The sequence below is a fragment of the Cryptomeria japonica genome, chromosome 2, assembly GCF_030272615.1.
Source record: "Cryptomeria japonica chromosome 2, Sugi_1.0, whole genome shotgun sequence".
Lineage (NCBI taxonomy): Eukaryota > Viridiplantae > Streptophyta > Pinopsida > Cupressales > Cupressaceae > Cryptomeria > Cryptomeria japonica.
The window spans coordinates 641,681,621-641,693,958 of NC_081406.1; the positions used below are offsets into that span (position 1 = coordinate 641,681,621).

Genomic DNA, 12,338 nt, shown 5'->3' on the forward strand with positions numbered 1-12,338 from the left:
TCATTGACCAAGGCTGCAATCAATGTTGAAGTAAATTGTGGGCCTTGGTCTGATACAATTTCCCTTGGTACTCCATATCTTGTAAATATCTCCTCATAAAGAAATTCAACCACGTTATTATCTCTTGCATGTGTCATGGCGCGAGCCTCCACCCATTTGGTTACATAATCTGTACATAATAAAATGTAGGATTTGTCATTAGAAGGTGGATCAATTGGGCCAACAAAATCTTATCCTCATTTATCAAACGGTGCAACTAATATTTGTGGATACAATGGCATCTCATCAGATTTAGTAGGTCTCCCCATGCGCTGACATATGTCACATTTTCTTGTATATTGTGTTGCATCCTTATATAATGTGGCCCAATAGTATCCTCTATTCAGTATTTTGAGTGTTGTTCTTTTAGCAGCAAAATGTCCTCCACACGGCTCATCATGACATGCATGCAAGATATCATATGTTTCATCTTCTCTTACACATCTTCTCATTACTTGGTCAAGTCCAGTATAAAACAAACAATCAACAATCCATGAGAAGTTAAAGCTTTTCTCTACTAACAACCTTCTTTCCTTAGGAGAGAAATGAAGTGACATTTTAGCAATAGCTAAATAGTTGGCAATATCAGCATACCAGGGAGTGCGGGCTTGTATAAGGAATAGATGTTCATCCGGAAAAGCATCATCTATGGCTATAGAATCTTCCTGTAACTGAAGTCTTGAAAGATAATCTGCAACCACATTGGACTTTCCTGGTTTATCAATAACTTGATATCAAATTCCTCCATCAACAATAACCAACGAGCTAATCTACCAGTAATTGAAGGCTTTTTCATGAGATATCTGATTGTAGTATGATCAATATGCACAAATATGGGATACCCTATGATATAGTGCCTGAATTTGTTGAGTGCATATATAACCGCTAACATTTCCTTTTCAGTGACTGTGTAATTTAACTGAGGTCCCTGCAAGTTCTTGCTAATATAATATGTTGCACTTTCCAAGTTATCAATCTTTTGTCCTAAGACTGCTTCTATTGCATAATCAGATGCATCTGTATGAATTTGGAATGGTAAGAACCAATTTGGACCTTTAAGAACCGGTGCTTGGGTCAAAGCGTGCTTAAGCTTCAAGAAAGCTTCATTGCATGAAGAAGTCCATTTAAATTCCATATCCTTGGTAAGTAGAGAATACAAGGGACTTGCAATTTTGCTGAAATCTTTGATAAACCTTCTATAGTATCCAACATGACCAAGGAAACTTCTTACATCTTTTTGCTTTACCGGTGCATTGATATTCTGAATGACTTCAATCTTTGCTGGGTCAACCTATATTCCTTTGATAGAGATATGATGACCAAGGACTATTCCTTCTTGCATCATTATGAAACACTTCTCACTGTTTAATGACAAACTATAGTCTTCACGTTGTTGCAAAACTTTTTTCAAGTTCCCCAATGCTTCTTCAAATTTAGAACCATAAGTTGTAAAGTCATCCATATAAATTTCCATGATGTCTTGAGAAATATCTGAAAAATATATTGATCACTGCTCTTTGAAAAGTGGTTGGAGCACTACACAATCCAAAAGGAAGAACAAAAAAGGTATATGTGCCCCAAGGACAAGTAAATGTTGTCTTTTCTTGGTCCTCTAGGGCTATCTGAATCTGATTGTAACCACTGAATCCATCAAGAAATGAAAAGTATCTCTTCCCAGCCAAAGAGTCTAATACCTGATCCACAAATGGCAATGGAAAATGATCTTTTCTTGTTGCTAAGTTCAAAGCTCTATAATCAACACATACCCTCCATTTTCCTCCTTTCTTAGGAACTATTACTGAAGGTGATACCCATTGGCTATCAGAGATAGGATAGATAAACCCAGCCTTTAACAACTTCTGCAATTCCTCTTTAACTATTTCTTTTAATGCAGGATTGATTCTTCTTTGTGGCTGTTTGAGTGGGCAACATTCTTCTTTTATATAGATACGGTGGGTGCAAACTGTTGGATCTATTCCATGCATGTCCTTGTAATCCCATGCAAAAGCATGTTTATGACATTTAAGCAAGTCCACGAGTGCTACTTTTTGAGTATCTGCAAGATCACTATTGATATTCAAATATTTATTCAAATCAACTTCTATTTTGATAGTAAGATCAATCTGGGATATATCAGAAAAATGAGAAGTACATACTTCCTATGGCAACAGAGTATGCAATATATCAGTGGTTGTAGGAAAGTCTAAATCTGCAATATTTGGTACCAACTCCTGCAATTGTCATTCTTGTTTCAACTCATTTGTCATAATTTTATAAAGAATTGAGTCTTCATCATGTAATTGCATGAATGACCCTCGATTAGTCATCATAAGGTGATTAATAGAGTCAACTCCTTCAAATTCTTCTCCCAAAGTAGGCCAAATGGCTTGTTGTTGATCAAACTGGGGCTGTGCAGGAGAATACAAAGCTAATGTTTTTGTAGAGTTCCCATCTGAAATAGTCATATCCCCTGATCTACATCCAATATATGCATCAATCGTGGCAAGCCAAGGTCTTCCCAAAATCGCCAGATATCCTCCCAGTGTTGCCTTTGGAGACAGAATCATAAAGTCTGCAGGGTATTTCCAAAAATCCAAAACAACAACCACATCTTCAATCATACCATCAGGTCGCATTGTAGAGTTGTCAGCAAGCTGTAGGACTGTGGGTGTAGGCCTGAGACTATTGATTTCAAGATGCTTCATTACTTCTCTTGTCATCAGATTAATGGCTGCCCCTAAATCAACTAAAACATTCCTTATCTGGCTGCCATTAATGACTATACTCACAACAGGACTACCAGGATCAAAATATTTAGGAATTGAAACCTTTCCTAGCATAATATCTGCCAGTTGACCCATCACATGCACTGTTTGCGGATCCTTCTTCTTCTTGCCAGGTTTTTTTAGACATGCCTCCCTAAGTGCCTTATTGTATATAGGGACATCTTTTATTGCTTGCAACAATGGAATTTTAACACATACATGTTTCAGTTGATCTATGATATCAAAACCTTGCTCATGTTCTGTAAGAACTTCCTTTTCTTGCAATCTCTAGGGAAATGGTGGTAATCTCTACTTCTGAGGTATTGTGGCTATTGGATTATAAATTTCTTGTTCTTCTTGTACCTCAGTGATAACTGGAGGAGATGGATTAGGCAGAGTTGTCCCGGATCAGAGGTGAATATCACTTATAGATAGAGAATAGGTTGGGTATTGATTAGGGTCAGTTGAATAAGCTTGTTGTTGCTGCTGAGATTTAATATTAGGATTTGCCATTGGCTGAGTGGGCAATTGCGTTGGTTTAGGTGGGACAACAGTGGCTGCAAGGGGAGGCATTAGCGCAGGCAATTGTGGCTGCTGAATAGGCTATTGATATCCAGAAGATTGGGTAGTCCATGGTTGACTCCCCCTCCATTGAGGAGTAGGTTGCCAATTCCCTTGAAACTGGCTCCCCTGGACCTAAGGTGGATACCAATTTCCCTATGGCTACTGCCACAGTGGCATTTGATTAGCAAAATGCTACCCTTGGCCTTGAGAACCATACCAGTTTGGTTAATTACCAAAATTTTGAGTATATTGTGATTGCCATTGATTATTTGGTACATAAGAATTTCCACTATAACCAGAAAAAGAAAGTGGATCCAGAGGCATACCTTGTCTTTGGAAATTTGGCCTTCTTTGAGCAACATAGAAAACTTGCTCATCCTCACCTTGTATTGGCTTGAATTCAGGAACCTCAAGATTTGCAACCATTTTACATCTGCAGTCCTTTTTCCGCTGTCTACAATGAGGGCAAAATTCTGCAAGAAACGCATCAGCTTCCTCATGCTTCTTCTTAGCTGAGAGTGTATCCAACTGAGTAGCCATATTGTTTATGATGTCCTCCTTAAAGTCCTTCAACAAATGGCTAAGTTCCATTCTAGAAACTCCAGTACTAGATGTTGATGAAGGCACTCCTGGCTTGAAATGCATGTTCTTTTTAGAAGTAGACTTGAAATACTTCTTACAAATTTGTCCTATTTCATTCCATGTAGACTGTGTAATGTCATCTCCTCCCATAAGATCCAAAGCATCAGTGCATTCATCACTTATTCCCCTCAAAAATATCAACTTGAGGGAATCTTCATTTAGAGTAAACACAACGAAAGCAAGACAAGATGATGGAGGCAATGCAAAACTAAATGAATTAGATTATGAAAACTGTTTACAAATGACCGGTAACATCTGGGTTACAAGATTCAACTCACTGGCTTGCCACACACATGCTCAATTACATAATTAGTCAACTCCGGACCTCTAAATCTTAAGATATGTCTTGTATGTTCTCTCTGATAATTTAAGATTCTAAATTACATTGATTTATATGGTCAAGAGGTATCTGAGTCGGCCCAAGAGGGATTAAATGCCGAAGAACAAGATCAAACATGAAAAACCACCAGGTCGACCTCCGCCAAAGATTTTCCTCTGAAAAATACAAAGGATGAAGTGCGGATCAAAGGGAAGGTCGGCCACATGCCAGGAAAAATTGGAATCAATGAACTAGGGCTTTGCAAGCTATGAAAAGGATATGCAAGACTCACCAATAGCAAAATAGGTCCATGCGGTTCCAGTGTTCTAAGCCAAAAAATTGTCTCGGAATCCGAAAGCGATAACTTTCCCAAAAATGATCCAAACGTTTCGCGGTTTAGGAATAACAAAGATAATCATGTTGAAAAGCATAATCCATCTCTGCAAGATCCGATGAGAAAATTCAAGAAAATGCTGAAACTGCAAAACAGAAAACAAACTGAAAAGAAATTTTTTTGGTTGATGCAAGATTGTCGAGAATCGGGGATGCTCATGCATCACGTATAAACATCTACTTTCATTATGAGACACCGTAGACAAAATGGTGACAATATCTACATTCTACCTTATAACAATATTAAGCTATACATAAATTGACTACACAACAAAAATAAGAAGCTACCAAAACTCGATTTTGCACGGAAAACCATGTTATTCTTCTTCACTTGCCTTTTTGATTGCCAAATCTTTGGCCACCACAAGGCATTCTAGTCTGCATGCATCATGGGTTGTAGTGTTCACCATCTCTAGAGGATCACACATGTCATTCTCTACACATTCCTCCTCCTGGATGAGAGTACCAAAATCTAGGTTCACATTTGGTTCCACTTCATCCTCTTTCAACAAACCCTCCAATTTCATGTATTGCTTCACCCACCCCTCCTCCGTGAACATCAAAATACCAGTCAACCTTCGCAGAAACACAATGATTCTCCCAATCTTCTCCTCGTATCCTACTAGAATGTCTTCCTCTAGGGTTTGAATAAGGGGGAATTTCCTCACCTTACCATCCCAATCTTTCTGCATGTAATAATTTTACGAAAATGAAATATGCAGATTCCCATCCACATTGCCTAAAACCACATCAATCTCTCCTAAGAATGCATGCTTGAACACCTTCTAACACAACACCTTGGCCCCAACCTTCAACTCGCCTGTAGTCAACACCACCGCTAAAAACATGGCAGACACATTAGTATTTACCCTATGGCAATGAAAATCCAATAGGAATTTCTTCCTCGAGATGGCCTTCACCGCATGAATGACTAGATGAATATGGTGAGTATAGCCATCAACCTTTTATCAACTTCACCTCCCCCAAGAAAGACATATGCCACTTAGTTGACTCAAGCAATATTGGTGTGTCCATTTCCTCTTTTTGTCGCTAGTAGAAAATGACACACCAAGAGAACACAAATGTCACCTCCCTCACTCTTTTATCATCGTCCATCTAATGTCGTCATCATGACAACACAAGGCATTTCAGGTTGATTATATCTGTCATCTGGCATGATCATTCCCAATCTAGCACAAACCTTAGGATATTTTTAGCCAAGTTGTCATGCACATTTCCTCCTAATTTCGTATTATCGGTAGTGGTGATAAGAAATTTGAAGCCAAATTGCATGCCCCATTTTTACTCTTGGCACTTGTCATGCATGCCACTGTACTTGCCTTAATTCCTTTGCCCTAACATTTACCAAGGCACTCTCATTCATGATTCCTTATGTCCCATCAATCAAGTCACTTACTAATCGCTCATTTTTCATTTTCAACCTCCCAATGCTACCCCTATAACCTATTTGCAGCTTTCTTGGATATTTCATCTACCAATATGTTCCCTTCTCTATACACGTGTGTGACCTTGAAATCCACGAATCTTTCTATCAATGCTCTGACTGGTGCCAACCATCTCTTGAGTCTCCAAATTGGGGTGGTGTTTTGGTAGATGGTGTTGATGGTGATTAAGGAATCTCCCTCCAGAAGCACTTTCTTCGCATTTAGAACTAGGCCCAATTCAAGGTCGAGCAGGGCTGCCTTAAATTCTGCCAAGTTATTGGTGCCCATCCCTACTGATTCAGACTTCTCCCCCAATATTCTTCCTTCATGGTCAATAGCCACACAACATGTGCCACATGGTCTTGGATTGCCTACTGAAGCTCCATCAAAGTTAACTTTTATCCATCCTGGTTCAGGAGGTATCTATTGAACGCCAATTCTAGGGTTAGCAAGAAGATCAACCTTCCTAGCCCCATTAACGAGGGAGAACAATTATATTAGTATATTTAATATATATAAAATAATTAAATGAAAATAAATAAAATTAAAAATAAATTATTAAATTAATTTATCAGATACTAAAACACAATTACATTTATGAGTTCTAACAAAGTTAGTTTTTAAACATATGAAAAATTAACTTTAAAAAGGAAATACTCATGTCCATAAAAAAAATACAATGATTTAAATAATATTTGTTTCATTATTAAATTAAAATTTATAAATAATATTTAGACGTTACAAAAACTTTATTTTTTATTAATCTAACTAAAAATTTTAACAAGAAAAATTTCACTAGAGCAACTCATATCCATCTTGATAATCAAGGCCCAATGAATGACTTTGGAAATTGAAATACAACATTTATGAAAGCAAAACCCTAAAATATGATGTAAAATGTGCCCTATAGCCTATCACACACTTTACTCATTTTATTTATATTAGTTAATAATAAATATTAAAAACAAAATCCATTTACATTTTTAAAAAAAAAACACATCTTAAACTAAAACGTAAAATAAATAGAATCTTTATTAATAAATAAATAATACAACAAAGGAAGAGGGGAAGAAATATTTTATTGAATGCCGTCATATTATTCAAGGTGAATCGAGTACATTTTAAATATAAGAATTAATTGTCTTAGCTAAATTTATCTTAGCTTTTCATTAATTTTATTAATCCAATGTAATCTGCCTTATCACCCACATATATATAAAATGATATCGCTAGCAATAATAATAAAATTAAAAATTTGAATGTCATTTAATCATAGTAATAATGTAATTATGATTATAAATAGTAATCTTGACATTGTTAGCAAGTCATATAATATGACTTAAATGCCCTTCAAATGAATTTTTCACCACCACCTTGGGTTAAATTTCATGGTCGTAGTATGATCCTATTTATTTGTGTTCTTCTAGGAAGTGCAAAATTGTAGGAACTTTAAGTTTCGTTTCTAAATATGATATTGAAATAATTTGTGACTATTAGATTAGACTTTGAACATAGCGTTAGTGACACACTCCACCATTAATTTGACACAATGTGAAGGTCATGTGTATGTCATAATAGGGCAATGGCTACGCAGCGGACAAAATGGCCCGTCCATGTCATGTCTTCTCATCCCCATCCCTCCATGCCATCATCACCATCTACTCAAACGGTCCCAGCAAACCGTACCGATCTGCACAACTTGTACCTTAACCCGGGAAAGGAAATGCTCCCCGTTGCCTTGACTGTTGTGCTGACTACCCCGTGCCGAGAAAAGGAAGGAGCAATTTTTTAATGTTTTTTTTATTTGTTCATTTTTATATAAAGTTTTGTATATGTTTATATTATCATTTTTTTATTTTTTTTATATAATGTATATGTTTATGAAGTTTTGTATATGTTTATATTATCATTTTTAAATATGTCTATATAATGTATTGTTTAATATTTTTTTAATAAATATTATATAAAAAAATTTCATATGTTATTTTTTTATTGCTGTATAAATATGTATATATTTTTATTTAATTATATACAATATTTTTTTTGTTATAATATTATTTATTTAATAGATTTATTAAATTATAATGTTTAAATTTTAAGCAAATCTATAAAATAAATAATTTTAAAATTTACTTAAACTTAAAATATAACTACAAAAAATTACTTAAAATTATAATTCTTAAATTTTAAGTAAATCTATTAAATTATAATGTTTAAATTTTAGTAATTTTTTTTTTCATGATTGTATATTTTTAAAACATATTTGAAATTTAATAAACAATGATGAAAAAAATATTACTATATACAATAGATAAATTCAACTATGGTTATATTTTAATTAGAGTTAGAGTTCAACTATGGTTATATTTTAATTAAAGTAAGAGTTCAATTAGGGTTTAATTATGATTCAAGTTAGTATTGCCATTATTAGTCCTTGCCTTAAGCAGGGAACTAATGTTTTCACCTCCAGCATTAGTATGCTTTGATAATTGTGCAAATTGAAAAATTTAATCTTATATCAAAGTTTCATTTTTGTTCTTATTAAACTATTTTAAAAATTATTAATTTTTTGATCAATCATTGGCTGTTTCATTTTTTGCTGGGGTTTATTATTTTATTTTTGAAAATATTTGCTATTATTATTATACAAGATATATTGCAAACCAGCTGTCAAATTGAAATTTTAAAATATTTGTTTACCCGTGCAGGTACATGACAGATAAAGGATTCATTATTTTTACATTAAAGAGTGCAGCTGGCATTGTAAAAACACTAGGATAGTCATTAAAACAGTCGGACAGTGTTAATGTTTATGGCATTTGTTTCAACTTCCATTACTAGCTTTCTGGTTTGAGTAAGGGCAGTGGCGACCTGAAATAAGACTCAATTGAAGGCAAATAGGTGTTGTAGAGGAGGGGAAGACATAACTTTTAGATAGGTAAGTAAAAAACTGTTACAAGTCTTTCTGAAAATTTCGCAATTTGTAAATTTGTTCTTATTTGCCAGAGGTCAAAATCTGCTATTTGTGCACTTTTTTAATATGATATTTTGATTCATTGGCATTCACATTTTTTCCGCTTGTTTTTTGAACACCCAATTTAGCTTTCAGTTGAGCCCCTGACCTGGGAATAGCGATTAGGGCTAGGTTACTTTTAGATTACAATACTATTTTTCATTAGCGGTTTCGAACTGTGGATTTGGCCATTTTTTTGAGGTTTTTTCTTTGGGTGAGATAAAGTTTCGTCTTTTCTAAAATTTTTAGTTCATTTCAAGTATATTCGAGGGTTTTTCATTTTTCTAGTTGTTTTGTTGACCAATTTGCAGCAGAATTTAAATCATGAGATTTAAAAGCTAATACTAATCAGATCTTTCGAGTTTTGAGATTTCATTCTCCAGATCGGCTGTCGTAAACGGTTTTCAATTTCACCAGCGGATTTAGATAGCTTCACAGAGGAACCAATGCTGTTCAACATTTTCCTCTCCCTTACCCCAAAACTCAGGGTACGTCATAGATGACCCTCCTTGAGTCACTGCCATCCCATTGGGCGTCAACCCTTCCTAGATAAAACCACTTGGACTCGGCTACGCAACTAAATTCTACTGATTCGGTGCTGAAAATGAGTTAGTGCTCCCCTGACCTGTACCAAATCTCCAGAAGCTCCAAATTATTATCTCTCATTCTTGCAATGAAATACCCTTCATTCTAGCACTTATCCCTTCTTTAACCTGCAATTTTCCCCCTTCCAATTAGCGGAGCAGTTAGGTCATTTATAATAGCTATCGGTCAGTTGGTTATTTTGCAGTTTACCACCAATTGCTCCTGGTGACAAACGATAGCTGCCCGACAGGGATCCACTTATTCTATCTTTGAATTTCCTCTTTGATTCGCATTCTGCTTGCTGAAATAAGTATATTATATATGATATTATGCCATCGCTTATTCGCTCATTCATAGGTGATTTTGGGTTCATTGTCATTGCCATTGGTCCAAAAACTGACACTGAAGTGGGCTCCGCTCCTGCCGGCCATTGATTCCATTGCACTGAGATCGATAGACAAATGCCACAACAAAGAATTAATTTTGCACTGGTGAGGCTCAAGAGATACAATAACCTACACTTATTAGGATGCTTCGGTTTAAAGTTGTGCAGAGCAGAAATTCTTCAGCAGACTTAGAGATTGCACTTAGTAACAAGGAGAATCACCCCAGCCAATAGTTACTGTACACTAGTAAGATTGAAGGGTAAGATGTTAACTCGCACTTATTACAATGCCCAGTTTCAAAGATTGGATGGGCAGATATTCTCTAGTAGAGGGCAAACCACATATTGTGAGAGACCAGGGCATTGTGATGACATGCAGATTGAAGGACTTGCCTGAACTGCACACTGAAACATGTCAGGTGATTGAGACATGATCGCTAAAAATCGTAGATACCAAAAACCCGTCACAAAAAAAACACATCTTATAGTGTTCTCAATTTAATTATAATCCCACTACACCAGTGCAATCAACTACGTAGAAACACAATTGCAAATATAAAACTCATTAACACCTAAACCAAATCCCAAATCAACCAAAACAAAAGTAAACCAATTCCTATATTAAAGCTCAATTACCAAATTTCCATTCGGATTAAATCAATACAAAAGAAACTCAATTCCTCATCAGAGCTTACTACTAATTACACCAATTCCAATTCACACAACACTCGCCTTTTGTCTGGCAGACAATATTTACCGATAGGTCTTTCCACTCAATATTCTTATCAAAATTTATGAGTTTCATCTCACTAAATGTTCTTTTTTTCATTTTACATGCAAGCCAAATGTTTCTTTTCTCAATGCTACTCAATTGTATTAGGTTTTTAATTACGTTGATGTATCAACATAGGGGCATTGAAAATAATAAGAGAAATGTTAGAAAAGTATTGAATAACTTCATGTTTTCCTGTGTTGCTTGACTCCCAAATATCGTATAAACTGAATGTACAATGATGATTGCCTTATGACAGCATTTTGACACAAAGGAATCATTGGTCCAATCAAATAAATTCTGACACTATATGCATCTCATAGACAATACCTGTGTCATATGAAGAAAGGACTTCCTGCTACCTAAATGTTACCAATATAGTTTAGTTAGGAATATTTTTTTGTGAATATTTAATAGTTATTATTATCCCTAAAAACTTCTTCTTGAGAGCTTATGATTAATTTCTTTGAGCCTATGTTCATCAGGTTTAACACATTTATAACATGTAGCTTGTGTATTTTATTTTAGTTTTCCAATTCAGATTAGAGTTACATTTGTATTTATTAGTTAGGCTTGTGCTATTTTTCTAGCAGAGAGGATCATTATTTGTTCCAAAGTTTCAACACTTGTATATTTTCAACATTTTCAAGAGATTGTTCATGTCCAAAACTAGGGACTTGCATCTATTTTGCTTCAGTTTTATTTTTAGAAATTTATGTTCAATTTTATTAGAAGTTTTAGTTGAGTTCAGAACATGCAGAATTCCTTTCTAGATCTCACATGCAGAGAACATTTTATTATATAAATTGATTTTTTTATCTTAGTAAAAAGCTTCATTTAATTTATATTGAAATCTAAAAGTTATTATAATTATTTATATCTTTTAAAAAAATTATAATTAATAATTAAAATAAATAAAAAATACTATATATAAATTTAATAATATTAGTGATTATTATTAAGTATATATAAATTGAAATAAATAAACGATAAAATTACAAATCAATTTTTCTTTTCATTTTAGTAGGTTTCATTTTAATTTAGATTTAAGTCTGAAATTTGTTTTAATTTTTATGTCTTTATATGAAATTACAACTAATAACAAAAGTAATTTAATTTAACTTAATTTATAACTATTTGTTTCATTATCTACCCCTCCTTTTCTGGAACAAGCACATGAAAATGGACTCCATCAACCAGATGACAAACCTCAGAATAATACAATTTAAAAGTTCAAGTAAGAATAATGCCTGAAATTCCTCATCGATAGTTGCAGGGTATATACATTTAGTACTAATCGATATTATCTTCCATTAATAGCTCTTGCATTGTAACCATCGTATTTCTCCACTTTCAAAGCTAAAACACCTTAATTTTAGCTGCAACTTGTAAATATATGTTGTCAACACTCATTAC

At 34.3% G+C, this 12,338-nt stretch overlaps 1 protein-coding gene across 1 annotated transcript in view; it reads left to right on the plus strand.

The window, feature by feature from the left end:
* Positions 1-9,118, plus strand: part of LOC131055107 (serine/arginine-rich SC35-like splicing factor SCL28) — a 74,955-nt gene extending 65,837 nt beyond the window's left edge. Inside the window, exon 3 of the mRNA XM_059216801.1 lies at positions 8,876-9,118. Coding sequence (XP_059072784.1) covers positions 8,876-8,948 — 73 coding nt within the window. The 3' untranslated portion in view covers positions 8,949-9,118. The remainder of the gene's footprint in view (positions 1-8,875) is intronic.
* Positions 9,119-12,338: the final 3,220 nt, after the last annotated feature.